At 44.4% G+C, this 24,511-nt stretch overlaps 2 protein-coding genes across 2 annotated transcripts in view; both read left to right on the top strand.

Moving 5' to 3' along the window:
• STN1 (STN1 subunit of CST complex) overlaps nucleotides 1-24,511 on the top strand; it is a 105,171-nt gene that overhangs the window by 46,011 nt on the left and 34,649 nt on the right. The window contains exon 4 of the mRNA XM_082266722.1: nucleotides 6,335-6,403. Within this exon, the coding sequence (XP_082122848.1) occupies nucleotides 6,335-6,403 (69 nt within the window). The remainder of the gene's footprint in view (nucleotides 1-6,334; nucleotides 6,404-24,511) is intronic.
• LOC309562494 (ubiquitin-ribosomal protein eS31 fusion protein-like) lies at nucleotides 22,101-22,643 on the top strand. Its single transcript, XM_082266723.1, has one exon. The coding sequence runs from the start codon at nucleotides 22,152-22,154 to the stop codon at nucleotides 22,620-22,622; it is 471 nt and encodes a 156-aa protein (XP_082122849.1). The 5' UTR covers nucleotides 22,101-22,151; the 3' UTR covers nucleotides 22,623-22,643.

Below are 24,511 nucleotides of genomic sequence, written 5' to 3' on the forward strand. Positions count from 1 at the left end.
ATGTAGAATTAGCTAATTTCTGGGAACTTAGAGGCCCTGAAGTCCTGGGTGTTTTTTATTTGAAGACTACAGCTTCAAAGTCAAAAATTTGTCCTCAACTCCTGCTTCAATCACTTCTTTATATTCTTACTACTTTTTTGTTTATCATATTGTTTATCTATAAATATACCTGGCAAGCCTCACCTTAAAAATCACACTTTTGGTTAATCACGACCCCTTGCACGGTCTCATTGGGGCATACATAGAGTCCGCGGGTTGTGGTTATATCCCACTCTTTTTCCTATTGCTATATTAATAGGGATGTGGTGCAGGCTTGCTAGGTCTACTAGCATCCAGGCTTGGCGTCTTTTAAATATATACACTTCTTTATCCGTTAGTGGGGTCGGCATTGACACTATTATAAGCCAATAGTATAATCAATATTTGGGGAATGGATGCTTTTTCCAAAGCCTTGTCACACAGTAGTTCTACTTTATTTTATTGTAATATTATGTGTTAAGAATTTTTTTAATTAATTTGCATAAGTGAGCTTTGGTCATTCATTAATCTATAAATGTTCAAGGAAAATATTTAAAAAAATTCAAATGTATAACGCTGTGATTATTAGTGTGACATGACAAAAATGTATACATTTTCCCACATACAGTAAAAGGATATATGGTAACTACGGTTTGGGAGGAAGAAAATACCACTCACCACTGTAGAGATGGGCTTGGGCGTGTTCAAGTTCCCACGTGCCCGATCTCCCCAGGAAGCCGACACTTTACTCCGCTAATCACAGGCACTGAGACATTTCATGATCTGTGCAGCTGCGGGTCGGGAAATGTCTCACTGCCTGCAGGGCCGGTGCTACCACTAGGCGAACTAGGCAGCCGCCTAGGGCGTACTGCCACCTAGGGAGCAGCCATGGCCAGTGCCACATTTTTCTCCTGTCACCTCCTTATCCCCAGTGGATGTCACCTCTAGAGAGGGGGGCAGTGTGTACAGGAAGGGGGGTGTAGGGTTAAAGGGGGGCAGTGTGTATAGCACAGTGTTAATTTCGTCGACTAAAACCGACTAAAACTTTTTCGTCGACTAAATTAACACAATTTTAGTCGACTAAAATATGACTAAAACTAAAACAATTCAGATGACTAAAATACGACTAAAACTAAAATGGCATTTTAGTCAAAAGACTATAACTAAAATTAAATCGGAATTTGCTGCCAAAATTAACACTGGTGCATGCTCAAAGCTTAATACCATAAATAATAACATATTCGATTTTTCACTCCAGGACCAGCAGTAGTATATAATGAGTTTGGAAATTCTAGAAAAATGCTTAAATAATGCATTACAAATTACAATTGAACTACACCCATTTGATTATAGATGACTAAAATGAGTTTTAGACGACTAAAATATAGGACGTTTTAGTCGACTAAAATGTAGGACGTTTTAGTCGACTAAAATGTACTGGAGTTTTAGTTGACTAAATACAACTAAAACTAAAACACTTGCAGAAGACTAAAATGGGACTAAAACTAAAATGCCATTTTAGTCCTAAGACTAAGATTAAAACTAAATTGAAATTTGCTGCCAAAATTAACACTGGTATAGCAAGGGGGGGGGGGGTGTAGGATTAAAAGGGGTGTAGCAATAAAGGGGGGCAGTGTGGACAGGAAGTGGGTGTAGCATTAAAGGAGGGCATTGTGTGCAGGAAGGGAGATGTAGGGTTAAAGGAGGGCAGTGTGTACAGGAAGAGGGGTGTAGGATTCAAGAGGGCAGTGTATACAGGAAGGGGAGTGTAGGGTTAAAGGGGGGCATTATGTGTAGGATAGGGGGCAATATGTACAGTTTTTTTTGGGGGGGGGGGGGACGCAGGTAGCTGGTCTTGCCTAGGGCGCAAAATAGTCTAGCACCGGCCCTGACTGCCTGTAATTAGCGGAGTGCAGTGTTGGCTTCCTGGTGAGATCGGGCACAGGGCACACGCCCAAGCCCATCTCTACTCACCAGCAAGGATGGGTCCTTTACAGGCACACTTCTCCCATGACTAAAGTAGCAAACCATTTATTAACGATTCCAATGCCCCTGCAGCCTTTCAGTGCCCCCTATCACTGAAGTGTTCCTTATGACAGAACATTCTGACGCAGTCAGGAGACTGTCTAGTATTCCTTTACTGCTTTGGAGCTTTTTGAAGAGTCCTCTTTCTGGGGGAAATTTTTGGTTTCTTCTTTCAAAAGACAAATTGAGCAGCCACTCCAACTCTCCCTTTAGGCCCCGTTCACATTGATTCTGCCCACGATCCCAAATGGCCATATGTTAAATGTGAACAGGACCTTACTGTGCAGAGCCACTGTTTGTTGAGACCACATCGGAATGTCCTATCAGCAGCAAGGAGCTTTTAAAAATATTTAGGATCATGATGATATAACCCAGCCCATTTTAAATAAAGAAATATTTTTCCCCTGGAGTTGTTCTTTAAAGGGACATAACATGGGTAAATGTGCATGTATTCCAGAGATGTAGTAAATGTTTTTTTTCCTGTTTTGCCTTGACATTAGTTTTGGCTTTAGGCCGGATTCACACTAGCAGCAGCCGCGGCTCGCAGCAGGGGTTCCGGTTTCTCCGTTTCAGGTGCGAATCCGGTTTGAATTTTTGCCTGAAAACTGACCTGAAACGGAGCCAAAGACGCACAGGACCCTTTCCAGTGTGGACTGCGGCCACCCCAGAGCTGTGTGAGAGAGCCGGTCACAGTCTCCTGTCATGCGATTTGGATGCAAGGAAATCCTCATCCAATTAACATAAGTGTGAACTCAGCCTTAACCACTTCTAGTCTGAAAGATTTTCCCCTTAATGACCAGGCGATTCGGCACTGCATTAATTTAACGGACAATTGTGCAGCCGTGCGATGCTGTACCCAAATAAAATTGATGTCCTTTTTTCCCCACAAATAGAACTTTCTTTTGGTGGTATTTGATCTCCTGTGCGGTTTTTATTTATTGCACCATAAACAAAAAAAAGAGCCACAATTCTGAAAAAAAAAAACAATATTTTTCACATTTTGCTATATAACATCCCCCCCCCCCCCAAAAAAAAATTTAAAATCTAATTTTTTCATCATTTTAGGCCAATTTCTACTCGCTACATATTTTTGGTTAAAAAAAAACCTGACATTTTTGACACTTTTGGGCAGACCAGTGACATTACTACAGTAGTTAGTGCTAAAAATATGCACTGTTACTGTAATAATGACACTGGCAGGAAAGAGGGGAACCAAGGGGCGATCAAAGGGTTAAGTGTGAGCCTAGAGTGTGTTTTCTAACTGTGAGGGGGATGGGCTTGTAATATCAACACAGAGACCTGTGTTACTAAATAGCACAAACACAGGGGCTCTGTGTTAATAGCAGAGGGAACAATGGTCTGCTGTGTTTACAACAGCAGGCCGCCGCTCTCTTTTCACGGGGAAGGGGTGCCTGGCGGCAATCGCAGCTCCCGGCCCCGTGGATCGTCTTCTCCGCTGACGAGCAGGCACGCTCCCACAGGATCGCTCCTGCGAACCGCTGTACAGGTACATTGATTCGCGGGAACCTGCTATACGGCGGCTGGTCGGCAAGTGGTTAAAGATGAGTTCACATTTGTGCCATGGATTACCTGCACTGAGTAAGGCTCAATTCACACTAATGCCTTTTTTTATGCTTTTTGCAAAAATGCATTTCATTTGTTTAACATGGGTTCCTATGAAACACATTCACATCAATGCATTTTTGTGCCTCTGCGTTTTTGGTAAGGGTGAGGGACTTTTTTCCCGCAAAATGCAGCGTTTTGCATGTAAAAGACTTCAGTGGACCAGCATCCAAAATGCAAATATTGCGTTTTTACTGCACTTTAGTGTGATTTTGCTGCGATTTGCTTTTTAAAATCTGCCCAACAACAAATTTTCGCAAAAAAAAAGCATAAACAACGCAAATCACGGTAAAATCGCTGTAAAAAAACGTGGAAATCACATGTTTTTGGCACTACAGAAACACTCAAAAGCATCATGCATGGGTGTGAATCGAGCCTTAAGGCATCCCATTAACTTTGAATGGGCTGCCTATACACCTAAGGCCCCTTTCACACTTGTGCGACTTGTCCTGCGACTTGGGACTGCAAAGTCACATGACAGGTCGTACTCCATGATTTCCAATGAGTACCGTTCATATCTGTGCAACTTCAAGTCGCAATGACTTAAAAGTAGTCCCTGCACTATTTTGGTCTGACTTTGATGCATTTTGAGGTTCATAGAGCTCAAGATTACACAGGCATTGCTTCAAGTCCAGTCCAAGACTTTTAGGTCGCACAAGTGTGAAAGGGGCCCAAAACTGCACCTGCTTTTTTGAGAAGGGATTGTGACACAGCGCAGCGCAAGTACATTGGGGTGCCATTTAAAATTAACTCATGGAACATGCAACAATATAATGGTAACCTGGTCTAAAGCCGTATGCTGGCCATACACTAGCCGAAAAATCGTTCGGAAGTCTGTCATTTGGTCCGTTCATTCGTTTTTCGTCCAGTTAATGGGCACAAATAGAAAATCAGTTTTACCTTGTCAGAGCTGAAAAATCAAAGAAACAGTTTGGAAAATTCTGCTGAACGAACGATAAATTGAAAGGTTAAAGCGGAATTCCGGGCACAAAAACAAAATTTCAATTAACATACCCCCGGGACAGTCAGGGCTAGTACATTCCACAATGGCTAGCCTCTGATCTGTCCCGGTTCGCACTTTCCTGCAAGAAGAAATACTCACTTTCAAAATTTCTTCTCCAGCGTTGCCATCTCTGTTGTGGGCAGCTGAAGCCAGTGCGATCCTCTTCTGCGTCCTCTTCCGCGTCTTCTTCTCCCAGAATGCGCCTTCACCGGCCCCTCTCGTCACTTCCGGTGTGGCGCCGCATTCCTCCACAGCTTCTGGGCATCGCACCGGAAGTGACAAGCGGGGCCGGTGCCGTCGCATTGATTCCTGGGAGCGATGACGATCAGCTCCCAGGAATCATTGCAAGCCGGAAAAGACGGCGCGGGCCGAGGCCCCAGAGGGAGGAACTGACGAAAGGTGAGTATTTCTTTCTACAATTGCAAGGTAAGTAAAAAAAAAAAGAAAAACCTAACTATCCAATTCCATTTCAGGTGAAGGAGACCAAGCGGATGGGCACAAAAAAAAAAGGTAGATTTTGTGCCCGGAACTCCGCTTTAATGTGTTTTCACCCGAACTGTTTGCACTAGGTATATGTGACAAAATGAACAAAAAAATGATTCATTTATGTCCATTGAGCGATTTATCGACCAAAATTCGGTCATTACATGATGGCACGATCGTCTTCTCTCATGACCGAGTGTTCGTTTTTCGAAAATAAGTTTGAACGATTTTTCGTATAGTGTATGGCCAGCATTTGGGCCCTTTCACATGATAACGAATAAAAAAAGCTATATGCAGTTTATAAAAACGCATAGTAAGTTTCTATTTCAGTGTAGCACATATAGCATTTTTAATGTGTTTTTGATGCAATTTCTGGATATAATACATCACTAAATCCCAGCAAGGAATTGCGTATACTGGACATGTGAGCAAAAAATGAAACACGGTGCGTTTTTTTTATATGTCTCTATTGATTTCTATGAAAGATGCGTTTCTGTTCGCTTTTTACTTAGTGTATAAAAGATGCTGCATGCAGGACTTTTCAAAACGCAGTGCACAGATGTGAATAGGTACATAGGACTTCAGAGGAAATAGCTATGATTTGCTTTTGTTACGCTGGAAAGGTGCCTTCTAGAGTGGCAAAAGTGCACAGGTGTGAACACCCTGATAAGTTGAGCGTCAATTCAACACTTAACCACTCAGGTGTTCACTTGCATTTTCTAACCCATACTGAGGAAAGACAACTAGATTCTAATTGGTTACCATTCATCTCATTTTTTTTTTTTTTTTTATGTGACTTTTAATAAATAATTTCTTTCAGCTTTGTATAGATTTAGTCAATGAACTGGGAAGAAGGTGGCTGCTCATTAGCTTGTGGCTTCCACGTTTGTTTGATTACATAAACAATCCACCCTTTTTTGTTCACATGTCTTTTACTGTTCTCCTGTTTTTAGGCCACCTGCCAAGCTGCCCCACCCTTCCCTTTCCTCCTTCGAAATCTGGCTGACGCCAACTCATGGATTGGTTTCCTGCTGTAGTCCTGAGCTTAGTGTAGAGCCTCAGCATGTTGGTAAAGGCAGCCTGACTCCATTCAATGATTTGCTATAGCTTTGTATGTAGCAGTAAACCTGGTCTTGTGTACATGTAATTTAAATGTATTTTTATTTCTGTTTTCTCATTTAGTGGATGATAGCACTGGAGTTATCAACTGCACTTGCTGGAAGTCCTCGGCAGCCAAAGACAGGCCTTCAGGTGAAAATATTCATTTTATTCATAGCAACCCTATCGAGGAGGATCAAAACTTCCTGCAATAAAAGACCAATAAAGTGTGTGTAAATGAACAAAGCACAGCACAGAAATGTTCCCGGCCGGCGGAAGAGGTTAAGAGGCTAAAATGCCGGGAGGTCGTACCTGGACATCCTCCTGTTCTCGCACTTTTGTGATCACCGAGTCCTTGGGACTTGACTGATCACAGATCGCGGCCCTTTACCACGTAATCAGCTGCTCACGGAATGTAAACAGAAGCCGGTCATCTGTTTTTTTTTTTCCTCACGCTAATAGTGTGAGGGGAAAAAATAAAGCTAATCACCGGCTTCTGTAAGAGGGACATCGGTCCCACACTGTCCCCCCCCCCAATGCTGCTAACCAGTGCCACCTACTAGTGCCCATCAACACTGCTAATCAGGGCCCACCAGTGCCACCTATCGGTGCCCATCAGTACTGCTAATAAGTGCCCACCAGTGCCACCTATCAGTGCCCATTAGTGCCACCTACCAGTGTCTAATAGTGCCAACTAACAGTGCCCATTAGTGCCACCTACCAGTGTCTAATAGTGCCAACTAACAGTGCCCATCAGTGCCACCTATCAGTGCAGCCTCATCAGTGCCTCCTGATCGATGCCCACCAGTGCCGCCTCATCAGTGCCCATTTGTGCAGCCTGTCAGTGTCCATCAGTGCCCATTAGTGCAGCCTATCAGAGCCGCCTTTATCAGTGCAGCCTCATCAGTGCTGCCTTTATCAGTGCCCATCAGTGCAGCCTCATCAGCGCATATCAATAAAGAAAAAAAATGACCTGTTTGGAAAATGTTATAACAAACTATAAAAACAGCTTTTTGGTTTTTTTTTCTAAATATTCCTTCTTTTTTTTGTTCGTTTAGCAAAAAAAAAAAACAGTGGTAATTAAATACCACCAAAAGAAAGCTCTATTTGTGTGAAAAAAAAAATGATAAAAATGATAAATGAGTAAATGAGTGTAGCATGACCGCGCAACTGTCATTCAAAGTGTGACAGCGCTAAAGCTTAAAGCGGAGTTCCGGCCACGAAAATATTTTTTCAATAAAAATACCCCCGGAACAGTCAGGGCTAGTACATTCCACAATGGATAGCCTCTGTACTGTCCCGGGTCGCACTTACCTGCAAGAAGAAATACTTACCTTGAAAATTTCTTCTCCAGCGCTGCCATCTCAGGTGTGGGCAGCTGAAGCCAGCGTGTCCTCTTCTGCGTCCTCTTGCGTGTCCTCTTCTCCCAGAATGCTCCTGCACCGGCCCCGCTTGTCACTTCCGGTGCGGGCGCGTCATCCCTCCACAGCTTCTGGGCATGTCCAGAAGCTGTTTAGCAAGGCATGACGCGCCTCAACCAGAAGTGACGAGTGGGGCCGTTGCAGGCGCATTGATTCCTGGGAGCGATGATGTTCAGCTCCCAGGAATCAATGCAAGGAGGAAGTGACGGCGCGGGCCGCAGCAACAGAGGGAGGAAATGGAAGAAAGGTGAGTATATTTTCTTCAATAACAAGGTAAGTAAAAAAAAAAAAAAAAAAAACGTAACTATCTATTTATTTTTCAGGTGACCATAAGCAAGCGGATGGCCCAGAATTGACTATGTCGATTTTGTGGCCGGATCTCCGCTTTAAAATGATTCTGGGCAGGAAGGGGGTAAAAGTGCCCAGTAATCAAGTGGTAAATGTAAATGGAGGCCAGCTCAGCATCAAACACAGCTCTCCATTTACCAATATGGAAGAGATAAACTCTTTGAATAAACCTATATCATTTTTATGGTATATTCTATGTGTAGTTTGCCTTCATGATTCATTTCCCAAAAGTTTTCATGCTCATCCGTTTAAGCAAATGAATTGGATATTTGCTTGAACTTTACTGACTTATGCAAAACAAGCATTTAAAGTGGAACTTTACTCTCTCAATCAACATTGACTATTTTAAATCTTTATGCTGCTAACATTACTAAATAGATAGAAAAACGGAAAATTGATATCAAATACTTACCGTAATTTTCCTTTCCTGATGGACTCCATGGCAGCATACGTTCGGGTAGGCTCCGCCTCCTCTCCTACCTCATAGGACCCCACTCCCATAAATCTTTGCTCCCTTTCAGCATCAGTGTTCTGTAACTAGCCTACTCAGGAATTGGGAGGGGACTCCTGCTGCCATGGAGTCCATCAGGAAAGGAAAATTACGGTAAGTATTTGATATCAATTTTCCGTTTTCCTGACAGACTCCATGGCAGCATACGTTCGGGAAATAACTCGCTATACACTCCCGGGTGGGAAGATGCTGAACAAAGAAAAAACTTTAATTGGCACTGTCAATTGACAAAACTTGAACGCCAAAGTTAACTGAAGATAAAGCAGCAGGTTCTACACAGTAATGTGTAAGAAAGGTATTCACAGACGACCAGGCGGCTGCTCTGCAGATTACGTCAGGCGCGACATGTTTAGAAACAGCCCAGGACGTAGCGATGCTTCTGGTAGAATGAGCTGTAATCGCCTCTGGAGGAGCCAAGCCTTTTGCTCTATATGCCCATTGTACAGCCTGAACAATCCATGCAGCCACTGCTCTTGAAGAAGCACGCCTTCCTTTCTTATTTCCATGGAGAAGAACGAACAGGAAATCTGATTGACGGAAGGATGATGTGGCTTCTAAGTATCGACTCAGAGTGTCGCCCACGTCCAGAGGATGGACTAAGGACTGCTCATCTGTTCTGAAGGTGGGAAGAACTATCTCAGAATTCTCATGGAAGACAGATGTTACTTTAGGGTTTGACCCCAGCATAGGGATTAGGACCACTCTATCTTGAAAGAAGGTCAGAAAAGGCTCTTTGCAGCCCAGATTGTGTATCTCTGAAACCCTCTTAGCAGAGGTGATAGCCACCAGAAATACCGTCTTCAGTGTAAGCTCCTTGATGGACATGGAAGCAACATCTTTTGAAGTAAAGAAGTCCAAAACCAACGGAAGATCCCATTTCGGGAATCTTGGCTTTCTCTGCGGCCTTAGCCTGACTGCACCCTTAAAAAACTGTTGGATCAGTTGATGTCTTGCCCACTGAATCCCGGTGAAAGCAGAGATGGCAGAAACTTGTACCCGGAGAGAACTAACCGAGAGGGATAGATCCAACCCGGACTGTAGGAAACTTAAGATTTGCTGAATAGTAGGGGTGCCTGCTGAACCCAGGCTCCGAGCTTGATAACTCATAAACCTTGCCCAGATCCTCTCATAAACTCTGTTGGTACTGGCTCTTCTAGAACTCATAAGAGTGGGAATCACCTCTTCTGGACATCCGAGAGCCTCCAACCTCCCCCTCTCAAGAACCAGGCCTTGAGGTGTAGCCGCGCAGGGCATGGATGAAGAGTAGGACCCTGCGATAGAAGGTCTGGCCTGAGAGGAAGAGGGATCGGATCCCTGAAGCTGAGAAGGGACAGCAGAGGAAACCAAGGCCTGTTGGGCCAGAAGGGAATTATTGCTATGACCTCCACCTCCTCCATCTTCAGTCTCCGCAGGAATTGGAGTACTATTGGCACCGGAGGAAAGGCATAGGCAGACTGGAAGTTCCATCTGTCCGTGAGGGCATCCACTCCGAAGGCTCGGGGATCCCTGAACCTCGTATAATACTTCTGGAGTTTCTTGTTGCGTGGACTCGCAAAGAGATCCACCTCCGGTGAGATTCCCAGAGACAGAACCCAGTTGAACACCTCCTGATGAAGGGACCATTCGTTGTTGTCCAACTGAAATCTGGACAGGAAGTCTGCTTCCGTATTCAACACTCCTGGTACAAAGACCGCCGAGAGATTGGCCAGATGTTGCTGGGCCCAGGACATAATTGGTTCTGTTTCGTGGAGTAGAGACATGCTGCGAGTTCCACCTTGCCTCTTGACGTATGCCACTGCCGTGGTGTTGTCCATCCTGAGTAACACTGAGGCTCCCTGAGTCAGATGGTGAAAAGCCTGAAGGGCTTTGAAGGCGGCTCGTAACTCTAGGATGTTGGATACCACTCCGTGACTGGAGAAATTCCACCTGCCCTGTGCCACTTCCGCCAGGCAATGGGCTCCCCAACCGGTACTGCTGGCATCGGAGGTTATCGTCACCCAGGAAATTGGAGCAATTGAGTGGCAGTTGGTTAGATTCGCACGGCGTAACCACCATGGAAGGCACCCCTTCATGAATGGTGTTAGGTAAATGACTTGTGATAAGTTCTCTGTCGTCCATTGATGTAGAAACCCTTTCTGGAAAGGTCTCAACTTCCACAGAGCCCACTTCACCATGGGCGAGGTAGCTACTAGAGTCCCTACCACCTTTAGACACTGACGGGCAGTGAGATGGGAGGCAGCAAGAGCGAAAGCCACCCTGCTCTGGACTACTGGGATTTTCTCCTCTGGTAGAGATATGGTGCAATTCAACGTGTTGAACAGTGCTCCGAGAAATACCAGGGACTGCGTGGGTACCAGATGGCTCTTCTCCAAATTGAGAATCCAACCGAACTCTCGAAGAGTGAGGATCACCTGCTCCAGATGTATCAGTAGCTGGGACCTCTCCTGGGACAGAAGAAGAAGATCGTCCAGGTAGTGATGTAACCTGATACCTCTGGTTCTGATGAGGGCCACAATTGCCAATAGCGTCTTTTGTCTTGACTTCCAGCTTCTACCATAAGATTTTCCTGGTCTGTAGCTGCGCGCTTCCCTCGAACGATTAGTATTCTGTCTTCTTGGAAAGGAACGCTTCTGAGCGCCTGGGCGTTTATCCTGAGGGAGGAACCCAGATTTTCCACCCGTGGCCCGAGTTATGGCTGCATCCAACTTATTCCCAAAGAGGGAAGAACCCTCAAAGGGAATTCGGCACCAAGCCTGTTTGGAGTCAGCATCGGCTACCCAAGGACGAAGCCAAAGGGCACGTTTTGCCGTAACAGAGGACAGCATAACTCGGGCCAAGAGGCGAATGGTGTCCAGAGACGCCTCCCCCAAGAAGCCCGCAGCCATCTTCAGCTCCTGAATCGGGGAGCTCCGAAGAGCTTCTTCCGAAACTCCTCCAAGAGTATCTTCAAGGGCGTTGATCCAAACTTCCATTGCTTTGGAAATTGTAGCCGAGGCCAAAGCTGGCTTACAGGCCATACCGGCTGAAAGATATGCCCGTTTAAGGTCAGCATCAATCCTTCTATCCAAAGGATCCCTAAAAGATGCTGTATCTTCCATTGGAAGGGTGACATGCTTCGCAAGACGCATCACTGCGGCATCCACACTGGGGGAAGACTCCAGATACTTCACCTCTTCCTGTTTAAAAGGATACATCTTTGTCATTTTTGTGGTCATGGAATTTTTCCTCTCCACCTTGTTCCACTCCTCAGAGATTATGTCTCCCAGCTCTCCTAAAAATGGAAAGTTTAACCTCTCCTTACACAGCTGCTTGAAATATTTCTTCTGCTTAGGCGAAGAAACAGCAGGATCTTCCCAGTCAAGGGCCTCTCTAACCGCCTTCACTAACGGGGAAACGAGGCTGAACTCAAATCCAGAACCGGAGTCATCTGAATCGGATTCGGAATCTGACGGGAGAATAGAAGGATGGCTGGGCTGGGAAGACTCAAACGGATCCTGAAGCAAAAGATCTCTATCAGGGGAGTGGGACGGCCCTGCAGGAGCATTTGTCTTGTGAAAATCAGCGAGAGAGTCCTTGAGAACCCTACGCACCACCTCCTCAATATGTTGGTCTGATTTTTCTCTTTCGCCCGTAGCTTGGGCATAACAGGTTTTACATAGGGAGGAACCTTCCGGTATCACAGTGCGACATCCCCAGCATTTTTTCCCCTGCTGGCGTTCCACTTGGCCATAATGTGTGGAAGAGTGGCCATCGCGTCCCCTACTATGGGGGGAGCTGCGTTTAGATTTGGATGAGGAGCGCCGGTGCTGCGATTTTGTATGTCTGTCTTCGCTGCGTGCACGTGGCTGTTGATCAGGCCTAAAAGAGCTGGAGACAGACACATATAGCAGAGTATAAGAGACACTAAAAAGACACTCAGATCAGTCTAGCTACAGGATCCAGCACATACCTTGAAAGAGCTGGCTGGCCACTAGGGGGCGGCGATGAGGTATCCATAGTATAAGCAGACTTTGTACTGAAGCTAGCTGGAGGGAGGACAGAAGACTATCAGTCCCAGTGTCATACAAAAAGACCCCAGAAAAGGAAGAATCTTACCTCGCTAAGTATACCAGAGACTGGGGGAGGCTATCGATCTGCCGACCTTCCCACCAGCCCTGGTCAATAACCCTGTTTAAATATGCCGCCCCGAGGTGATTCCGAGGTACTGCGCATGCGCGCGCGACGTCAGACATCGCGTCTGCGCATGCGCGACGAAAAGACCTATCCGGAGCACACTGCGCATGCGCAGAGGCGCCGGACAACCCGGAAGCGGCGGACATGATCGCGGCCATGGCCGTGAGAAGCGGAACCGACAAAAGAAGAAACCAGTATGTTAACAGGTGACTAACTAGACCCTATAATAATGGCACTACTGTATACTACAGGAAGGAAATATAGACATGAATTTTGGCAGTACAACAGACACAATAAATAAAAAAGGATAAGAAACTTGGTCCCATATCAGGGCTTACCACCCTGCCGACGGCATAATCGAGTCCAGGAGACGCAGCACCAGCTCAAATCTTCGGGCAAAAAAAGGGCCACCCGCAGCAGCAAGGCTCTCTCGGCCAGACCACAGAGCTCCTGCTAAGGGTCTCTTCCATTGCCCCCTCCATACCCCGCTAAGAGCCAGGGCTTATCGGAGACTCCATGACTCAATCTGCCACCGTTTTTCATATAGGACCGAAGAAAGTAGGAACATAAAACTATATGTATGAGGAGGACGAAAAAAGAACACTGATGCTGAAAGGGAGCAAAGATTTATGGGAGTGGGGTCCTATGAGGTAGGAGAGGAGGCGGAGCCTACCCGAACGTATGCTGCCATGGAGTCTGTCAGGAAAGTATATTATGTGTACAATATTGTACTTACTTATGATATTATTATTATTACTCGCTTTAAACTTTTTTTCAGTTACTTCCTGATTTCTGGCGTGGGCAAATTATGTCACACATCCCAAAAGTCTTCAGGAGGGGTGGAGGGGTTTTCTCAGCTAAGCACAGTCTCCTGCCAGCATGCCTAAGCTAAGGGCAGGTGGATTCCAGGAAGTAAATGTTACATGAATCGTCTGCCCTTACTTAAGATGGCCATGGCCAGAAATGTTAGGGGGTGTTTTCCATAGTGATTTCTGAGAAAAATAAGGCATGGAGACATGGGTGAATGGGGGAGTTTGCTTTGAATATTTAAAATGAATTAAAAGGTTTTTTTGGTTGAGAGTACTCAGATGCGGTGTAGTTCTGTTTTAATAAACGTGTGTGCTATAATGTATGCATTCTTTCAGGTACACATTGCTTTCTTTTAGAAAGCATAGGTTCTTAAAGGTAAACCAGAATACATTTGGGTCAATTTATTTTTTAATATATTTTACCGTTTTGATGTTTTTAAAGTAGATGTAAACCCAATAACTAATAGCTATTATAAACTTTAACATGTTAAAGTGGTTGTAAACCTCAGACATAAAATATGAACAAAGTACATCCCTCTGTAGTGTGTACTTGTCTGAATTAAGAGCACTAAGTGTAATTTCAGTCTGCTGCTTCCTTCCTCTGCTATCTGCATGAGTCACTTCTGATAAGTGTTCCTGACACCAAGAGCAAAATGGTGATGGGGGAGGGACTCCCAGCTGATTGGTAGCCTCAGCTCTGTTCCTGTGTGCTGTGTGAAGGTGGGTGTGTCCCTTCCCTCCAATCAGCTCTCAGACCTCTCCTCATCAGCTCTCCGTCCCCTTTTTTTCCTGAACTTTCAGACTAGCTTTAAAATTCAGCACTTTGAACAGATGTAGAGAGGAAATGCTGCAGATAAACAGGTACAACTTATGTAGGAGGATTTGTTTAACCACTTAAGCCCCGGAAGATTTTACCCCCATTCCGACCAGGGTTTTTTTTGCGATTCGGCACTGCGGGACTTTAACGGACAATTGCACGGTCGTGCGACGCTGTACCTAAACGAATTTGATGTCCTTTTTTTCCCACAAACAGAGCTTTCTTTTGGTGGTATTTGATCACCTGTGCGATTTTTACTTTTTGCGCTAAAAACAAAAAAAGAGCGTAAATTTTGCAAAAATAACAATATTTTTCAAATTGTTTTATATGAAATTCCCCCCAAAAAAATTTAAAAATCAAAATTTTTTAAAATGTTTGGCCAATTTGTTTTCTGCTACATGTGTTTGGTAAAAAAAATTGCAAAAAGCGTATTTTGATTGGTTTGCGCAAATGTTATCTCGTTTTACTAACAAAGGGAAAGATTTTTGTCTTTTTTTTTTTAACGCATAATGGCGGCGATCTGCGATTTTTTTTTTTTGCGGTACTGCGACATTGCGGCGGACAGATCGGACCCTTGACTGACATTTTTGAGGTTTTGGGGTTACCAGTGACATTTCTACAGTAATCAGTGCTCTATACAGTGGCAGTAACTTTTTTTGAGAGGGAGGGGCTATTTGTGTCCCTAGGGGCGTGATTCTAACTGTGATTGGCTGTGGCTTGATGTGTAGGAACAATGATCAACGGTCCTACATAGTAGAACCGTATGATCACTGTTTCTACACAGGGGAGAATGACAGGTGGCTTGTTTACATTAGCCACCTGCCTTTCTCCCGCTGTACCGACGATCGCCGAGTGACCGGCGGACATCGGGTCCGCCGGGCACACGCGCGGGGGGGGGGGGTCCGTGACCGCGCGAGAGCGAGCCTCCGGGGGCGCGCGCTCGCTCCCTAGACCCTCAAAGGCTAGCGACGTCGCTCTGCCTGTGAGGGGCTGACCGCCGCAGTAAATAGTTGTGCGGCGGTCGGCAAGCGGTTAATCTCTGTGTATCACCTAAGGCCAGTTATTTCACTGGGTATATGTAATGGTTTACAACCACTTAAATGTTAATTCAAAAGCAATTTTCAGTCTTTTTTAATATCCGCTTTCATTGAAATAAGACCTGATGATCCTGCCATGATGTTTCTTATTCAGGCACTTCCTGTTATAGGGTGACAGTGTTCTATTCTTAGTTTCCCTGTTGTGCATTGTCACCCTGCCACTTCGGCTTCTGATACAGACGAGTGGCTGTTTCAGGAGACGTTATGTGGGCATGGTCCACTGTTGTCACTATCAGGAACCTGGCTCTGGAAAATGACACGCAGCCATCATTGGAATGCATATGTAGACAGGATGTGGTTGCAAAGAGGCTGTGTGAGATTGGCAGCACAGATATGTAACAAATTATAAAAAAGATGAAAACAATAATTAAAAATAAACAATATTTAGCAAATTAACATTCATTTATAATTTTCATCTTCTTTATGTTGATGTTTTATATTATTTTCTTATTTATGTAAAATCTTCATTTACCAATTAAACATTTAATGCAGGATGCACCCATAAAAACTGGTGTCAAAAAAACTATTTGGGTTTTTAAAGAGAGAGTGTAGCAAAAGCTGTTTGTTTTCATAGTCTCTGTCTGGCTCAGACTCTGTATGGAGCGGCGGCGCAGAGCAGAGAGGGAAGCAGGAATAGCTTGCTTCTTTGACTAATTCAGCTTTGTGTGTAATCTGAAGTTCATCTACTGAGCTCTTCAAAGTCACAGAATGGGACAGGACCAGAACAGCCTAGGCTCAGAGGAATTTCGATGAATGATGCTGGGTGTCATTCAACCTGAAAGGCTGATGACATCTAGTGGTGGGAGGGAGTCCTGCAGAGGGCAGCTCTAGATTTAAAGCTGAACTCTGGTCTTATCTTCAGTCTTATGCAGTTGTACAGGCTCCTCTCCTGTACTGAAATTGCAGGATCTGATTTCATTTACAGCAAGTCAGATAGAGCCCCATTCAGCTCTTTCTTCCTGATCCTTACTGCCCTGGCCCACCCCTTTCATTTTTTGGTTTTCAGTTTTTTCAGTCATGGGGGTTCAACTTCGCATTTAGGCATTACTACGGCTTTGTGTCTTCCGAATACTGTATACAGCCCCCTATTGGTCCCTCCAACAAGCCATGATCTGCCTGCATTGCACAGCGAAAGTGCAAAGACCTAATGACGATGTCACTGGGTGTTCAATAAGGTTCTGTATGTAAGAAAGGTTGCATGTTAATGAAGGGGGAAAAGAGGAACCAGGGGAGGCAAAATATAAGCATATTAAACCTCAGCTTAGTGTAAGAATTGAAAAAAAACCAAAAACACATACTCGGGTGGATGCAGCATTGTTATGATGCTGCATCTGTTCCCCACCGGCTCTAAGATCAAGAAGTGAGAAATCAAAGACAGCTGATCGCTCGGTTCTCGGCCTTCACTGAACAGAGAGCCGAGGCTCTCTGCTCTGCCCCTCCAACGCTCACTAAAGTGGTAGACTGTGGAGGGGGTGGGAGCTGCTGGCTCAGGCTCTCAGTGATGTGCTGAGAGGGTGAGGCAGCTACCCGTCCAGCCATCAGGATGAATGCTGCCATTAAAATCAGGATTTCTCTAGAGCCTGGACCGGATCAGTGATGTCAGCCAACAGTGGGCCTTAGCCTTGGGTCACAGGAATGCAGAACGAAATGTGTGTGGCCCTACTTCTCTAAGGAGTGTATTGCAGTCTGCTTTTTAATTTTATCTTTTAATGTGCCAATATTTTTTTTTCTTTTGTGCTGGTGTTCTGCTTTAAATAAACCGAGCCAGAGAGCATATTAGGTTTGTATAAAAGATGTTGATATGCTATTTTCATTTTATAGCACTGCGGATTTATCACCGAACTATCTACTGTATGCTGATTAGTATCTAGCAGAACTAAGTCTTTCCTGGAGAAGATGGTCTGAGCTTTGGTGAATTTAGCTTTAAAGGGGATGTAAAGGTAACAGGTTACTGAAAGCACCTCTATTCTATCAATCCATCCCACACTGTGTAAATGTATAAAATGATGCCTGTAAATACCTTATCTCAGATCTTTTATGGCCGGTCACATGACCTCTGACTGCTCTCCTCCCCCGATCTAAGGGCTAAAGCGGGGGGGGGGGGGGCGGGATCCTTCTTCGACCTCAGCCCTGTGCTAGGCTCTCAACCCCTCCCCCTGTAGCCATAAGATGGGGGAGTAGAGCCACTGGAGGTCACATGAACTGCCATAAAAGATCTGAGATGAGGTATTTACAGGTATCGCTTTCTACAAACATTTACACAGTGTAGGATGGATTGATAGAACAGAGGGGATGGCAGTGATATTTCTTTACCTTTACTGCCAGCTACTGATTGTGGTGGGGGCAGACGACTCACACACACAGAAGCTGACAGGCAGGGAGGGAGGGGGAGAGAGGAGAACAGCAGGATGATGATGGCATGTAACCTGACCACAGTAATCCTGGATCAGCAGCCATGATTACCGTGGTCTGCACACTAAGGTGGAAACAGGAACAGGCAGGATCAACCAGGTTTTTTACAGCTTAGAGAGGGACAGATTAGACAGCACAAGCACTGTTCTTTTTAATCTGCTATAAGAAAACAGGAGTTCCTTTTTTTTCTTTTTTTTTTCCTTTCAGGTTTACAACCTCTTTAAGATGCTCTTAGCTTTTACAGCAGAAACAAGGCACCTCTGAGAATATATTTCCAACCTCTCCCTCCTGTCTGTTTTGTTTCTTCTCCCCATCCAGCATGCTCTTATATTCTGCAGCTATGGTGCTGATGTCATCAAGAAGTACAGGTTTAGTTGGTGTTTAAGATTGTCTGCCTATATTTGCAAGTTTGGACTGGATTGTACAGATCCAGGGCTCAAATAAATACCGGAGCTTCTAATGAAAAGAAAACATCAGGTTTTATTTGTCAGTGTTTTCTCATGCTAATTGAGAGTGTGAAAAACTTACTCCCATTATCTCCCATGACCAACGTCTATCCTGATTTGCAGAATAAGCAGAATTTTAAAAGCAAATATTACTGAGGCTAAGACAGCAATTTCCAATGTACTGTGGTCAACAGGCTTAGAGCAATTACCTTGTTGTACAGACAAGGTAAATGCTTTGGCAAAGGGAAGTGGTTGCAGGAGCCACGGGCATGCCCAAGGAGCTAGATATGGTGGCATAGTGGCATAGAGGCCCCTTAGGGATAGCTAGGAAGAATAATGATTAAAGTGGATGCAAACCCTTACATATACCCAGTGAAGTGACTGGCCCTCAGGTGATACACAAAGATTAAACAAGTCCTCATGTATAAGTTGTACCTGTTTATCTGCATGGGCAGAGAGCTGAAATTTTACCCTGCAGGGTTCAGTGGGGGAAAAAGAACTGATTGGAGTGAAGGTACACATCCCCTTCACACAAGTGTTGCCAGCCGTCAGCATTTTTACTGGCTGTCAGTAAAAAAAATGGACATTTTTCTCCTGACAGTAAATATCAGTGACAGGAAAAGATTGCCAGTTAAAAATGTGGCTGTGACACTCAGCTTGGCCAAGACAATCCGAGTGCTTTCTAGCCTGCTACAGTGTGTTTGGGCGGTGCCAGCACAGGGGGCATGTCTGGCCGAGGCAGTGCCTGAGTTTGATGTGCGATATCATGGTGCAAGGGACCCGAGTGAATCGCCCGGAGCCGAGTGAAGCATCCGGAGCCTCATGTGTGGGTCTGAGGGACGGGAGCAATGCAATCCAGGAAAGGGGCTGTCAGTGCTGTTTGGACTGAAGGGACCACCTGGTGTGGAGAGAGACTGTCATTGTGACTCCGGGTGGGACGTGTTGTGTCTGTGAGGTGTCATCATCATCTGTGCTGCTGCATACTGCTGTCAGTGTCACTGTGAGAGTCAATTTCATGTGTGTTTTCCATGCCATCCTAATTTCTTGCCCACCTTAGTCCTGTCCCTGAACTACTTACCTACCATATCAAAAGTAAAATAAGAAATATTTTTTTTGCTTTAATATGTACCTTAAATAACATTGCTAATTGCATATTGTACTTGTTTGTAGCCTAAATACTGAAATTTGCACTTAAAATTATTTTTTTAACTGAGACTGTCAATCACAGGCTGTGTGCTTGCAACTTCCTTCCCGTCACCTTTTTCTCTTGATGTCAGGAAAACTCGTCCAAGGTAATTCATCCTGATAGCAGAGGAAGGAAGCCCAAACAAGCATAATTCTAACTGTGAATGTGGTTTTCACATGGGAAAAAAATCATACAAATGTGTAATGAAATCTGTTTATTACCTCCAGGATTCTATTCAAATAGTAGGTCTACATGAAATTTGAAATCCATTCCAATTAAATGAGTTGACTCAATGATGACAAGAAAGAATGTTCTGATGAATGCTTTTTCATAATTTCAGTATGACTGCTGAAATGAAAATCTAATTGTGTATAGCCAGCTGGTTTAACCATCAAACCTCTCCCTAAGCTGAGTTAGTCATGCATACCAGCAACTAAAACCGCCATCCTTTCAACAGCTGACTTGATCTTCTTTAGGATCCTATAGGTGACCCATGCAGTAAATCCCATATGCTGTGGTGGCAACACCATGCTTTGGGGCTGTTTTTCTTCAGCTGGAACAGGGGCCTTAGTCAAGGTAGAGGGAATTATGAACAGTTCCAAATACCAGTCAATATTGGCACAAAACCTTCACACTTCTGCTAGAAAGCTGAACATGAACAACAAGAGTTTTGCCACCAAGTACATCTTTCAGCATGACAACGACCCAAAGCATACATCAAAATCAACAAAGGAATGGCTTCACCAGAAGAAGAATAAAGTTTTGCAATGGCCCAGCCAGAGCCCAGACCTGAATCCCATTGAAAATATGTGGGATGATCTGATGAGGGCTGTGCACAGGAGATGCCCACGCAATCTGACAGATTTGGAGTGGTTTTCTGACAGATCTGGAGTGGGCAAATATTACCAAGTCAAGATGTGACATGCTGATAAGACTCATACCCAAAAAGACTGAGTGCTGTAATAAAATCAAAAGGTGCTTTAACAAAGTAATAGTTTAAGGGTGTGCACACTTATGCAACCATATTATTTTATTCTTTTTTAGTTTTACTTACCTCCACTTTAAAGATTTCAGTTTGTTGTTCAACTGAATTGTACAGTTTATAGCTTATAGGTCAAATTAAAGGTGGAAATAGATCTGAAATTATTTATCTTTGTCTTATTTTTCTAAATCACAGAAACCTGCCATTTTAACAGGGGGTGTGTGGACTTTTTATATCCACTGTATATGGAGAATTTCCTTAGTATGTTACCCTAAAAGCTCAGTTGAAAAAACACCCTCAGCCTATATGAGTGGCTCTGGTGATAGGTGTGGATCTTTTCACCAGGGCCCCCGAAAACAGTAATAAGCCCTGCAGAAGACAAAAACCTAAGGTATATGTCTTTGAGCAGTTCTTCATAAGCTAAGTTCAACTAAAAGTAGTAGGTGCTCACCAATCACAATTTACTGTACAGCAGGTCATACAGTAAGGGAAAAAGGTATTTGATCCCCTATCAATCAGCAAGATTTCTGGCTCTCAGGTGTCTTCTATACAGGTAATGAGCTGAGATTAGGAGCACTCTCTTAAAGGGAGTGTTCCTAATCTCAGCTTGTTACCTGTATAAAAGACAATCAATCAGATTCCAATCTCTCTATCATGGCCAAGACCAAAGAGCTGTCCAAGGATGTCAGGGACAAGATTGTAGACCTACCAAAGGCTGGAATAGGCTACAAGACCATCGCCAAGCAGCATGGTGAGAGGGTGACAACAGTTGATGCGATTATTTGCAAATGGAAGAAATGCAAAATAACTGATCTCCCTCGGTCTGGGGCTCCATGTAAGATTTCGCCTCATGGAGTTTCAGTGATCATGAGAATGGTGAGGAATCAGCCCAGAACTACACGGGAGAATCTTGTCAATGACCTCAGGGCAGCTGGGACCATAGTCACCAAGAAAAAAATTGGTAACACATTACGCTGCGAAGGCCCCCCTGCTCAAGAAAGCACATGTACAGGCCCGTCCAAAGTTTGCTAATGAACATCTGAATGATTTAGAGGAGAACTGGGTGAAAGTACTGTGGTCAGATGAGACCAAAATCAAACTCTGTGGCATCAACTTAACTTGCTGTGTTTGGAGGAGGAGGAAGGCTGCATATGAAACCAAGAATACCATCCCCACTGTCAAACATGGAGGTGGAAACATGCTTTGGGGCTTCGCCGCATCAAAGGGATGATGGACGGGGCCATGTACCATCAAATCTTGGTGAGAACCTCCTTCCCTCAGCCAGGGCATTGAACATGGGTCATGGATGGGTATTCCAGGATGACATTGACCCAAAACATACGGCCAAGACAACAAAGGAGTGGCTCAAGAAGAAGCACATTAACGTACTGGAGTGACCTAGCCAGTCTCCAGACCTTAATCCCATAGAAAATATGTGGAGGGAGCTGAAGGTTCAAGTTACCAAACCTCAGCCTTAAAACCTTAATGACTTGGAGAGGATCTGCAAAGAGGAGTGGGACAAATCCCTCCTGAGATGTGTGCAAACCTGGTGGCCAACTACAAGGAACGTCTGACCTCTGTGATTGCCAACAAGGGTTTTGCCACCAAGTACTAAGTCATGTTTTTTGCGAAGGGGTCAAATACTTATTTCACCTCTCTCCAGGATCCGCCATTAGCAGGAGGTGGATCCGCCATCACCATGCAGATCTTCGTGAAAACGCTGACGGGGAAGACCATCACCCTCGAGGTCGAGCCCTCTGATACTATTGAAAATGTCAAGGCTAAGATTCAGGACAAGGAAGGTATTCCTCCTGATCAGCAGAGGTTGATCTTCGCTGGCAAGCAGCTTGAAGATGGCCGCACACTCTCAGATTATAACATTCAGAAGGAGTCCACACTTCACCTGGTGCTGAGGCTCCGTGGTGGTGCTAAGAAGAGGAAGAAGAAGTCTTACACCACCCCCAAGAAGAACAAGCATAAGAGAAAGAAGGTCAAGCTTGCTGTGCTCAAGTACTACAAGGTTGATGAGAATGGCAAAATCCACCGCTTGAGGCGTGAATGTCCATCTGATGAGTGCGGCGCTGGAGTCTTCATGGCCAGTCACTTCGACAGGCACTACTGTGGAGAATGTTGTCTGACTTATTGCTTCAACAAGCCTGAAGACAAGTAACATGTACATGTGTTAATAAAACCAGTTGACAGACAAAAAAAAAAAAAAAAAAAAAAAAAAAATACTTATTTCACTCATTAACCACTTAAGGACTGGAAGGTTTTACCTCAATGACTAGGCCATTTTTGCAATTCGGCACTGCATTACTTTAACTGACAATTGCGCAGTCATGCGACACTGTACCCAAATAAAATTGGTGTCCTTTTTTCCCACAAATAGAGCTTTTTTCTGGTGGTATTTGATCCCCTCTGCAGTTTTTCATTTTTTTTGCACTATAAACATAAAAGAGCGGCAATTCTGAAAAAAAAAAAAAAGTGTTTTATTTTCTGCTATAAAACATTCTCAATAAATAAAAAAAAATCTAATTTTTTCATCAATTTAGACCAATATGTATTCTGACACAAATTTTTGGTTAAAAAAAAAAATCCCAATAAGTGTATATTGATTGGTTTGCACAAAATGTATCACGTCTACAAACTAGGGGATAGATCTATGTCATTATTATTTATTTATTTATTTTTTACTAGTAATGGCGGCGATCTGCGATTTTTAGCGGGACTGCAACACTTTTCAGGGGACCAGTGACCCTAATACTGTAATCAGTGCTAAAAATAAGCACTGTTACTGTACTAATGACACTGGCAGGAAAGGGTTTAACACCAGGGGCGATCAAAGGAGTGTGTGCCTAGGGGGTGCTTTCTAACTATGTGGGGGATCCACTCACTGGATGAACAAAGAGACTTGTGTTCCTGAATAGGAGGAACACAGGATCCCTGTGTTCATCTGTGACAGTGTTTACATCGGCAGACCGCCATTCTGTCTCCATGGGGAGTGATCGCTGGTGGCCAGCGGACATCACGTCTGATTTGCTCCCCCTCCAGCCAATCGGCGTGTGTGCGCGCCTCCACTATCTGTTACACGAAGCAATGTACAGGTAGGTCGTTTCGCGTATTAGAGCCAACCTGCTGCAGTAAAACTACAGCGGCTGGTCGGCAGGTAGTTAAAATGCAAATCAATTTATAACTCTTTTGAAATGCGTTTTGGATCTTTTTGTTGATATTCTGTCTCTCACTATTAAAATAAACCTACCATTAAATGATAGACTGATCATTTCTTTGTCAGCGGGCAAACCTACAAAATCAGCAGGGGATCCAATACTTTTTTTCCCCCAATGTATGCTTGTATCTCTTTTGGATGCCAGATATTTGGTGAACACCAGGATGAGAACACCAGATTAAGAAATGAATGACTGCAGGAGCATTTTGGTGCAGAGGTCCTATGGCTAGAGTACCAGAGATATAAGCTGCAAGCCATGTGCTGTAATGTGCCGTCAGCCCCTCCTTAATTAAATATCAGTTTCCGAAGGCCTTGAGCTGCTCTATAATTAGCTGATGATCCTCTTGTCTGATGTCATCAGACTGCACCTGATATGCTTGGGAAAATAGTTTTCATCTAAGTTCAGCTTTTCTTTTTTTCCATAAAAAAACAAAAATCAGTGCCACAACTACCTGGATCCATCACGCATCCATCCACAGTATTTATGCACGTATGTAAATCTGAGTATGCATAGGGTGCAATGTGAAGGTGCCTCAAACCCAGATCTCAGTGTGTTATAACTATGAGAAATGGCCTCAGCATTGCCTCCTCCTAAGACCATGCCCTGATGTGTTTCGTCCTGCCTTGACATTGCATAGTTACCATGACTTTTAGATGTCAGACGCCAGCACCCTTCAGAGTGGAGCAGGGGTCTCCAAACTTTCTAAAGAAAGGGACAGTTTACTGTCCTTCAGACTTTAGGGGGGCCAGACTTTGCCCAGTGGGAGTGAACAATGCCCGATCTTTGGAATTAGGGGGAGAAATATTTGGCACCACTGGAACAGTGCCCCATT

Source organism: Pelophylax lessonae (assembly GCF_965119305.1).
Source record: "Pelophylax lessonae genome assembly, chromosome: 9".
In the NCBI taxonomy this organism is placed as follows: domain Eukaryota; kingdom Metazoa; phylum Chordata; class Amphibia; order Anura; family Ranidae; genus Pelophylax; species Pelophylax lessonae.

Excerpts from the sequence above, each read along its gene's own strand:
- LOC309562494 (XM_082266723.1), top strand. The coding sequence starts at position 22,152 with ATGCAGATCTTCGTGAAAACGCTGACGGGGAAGACCATCACCCTCGAG.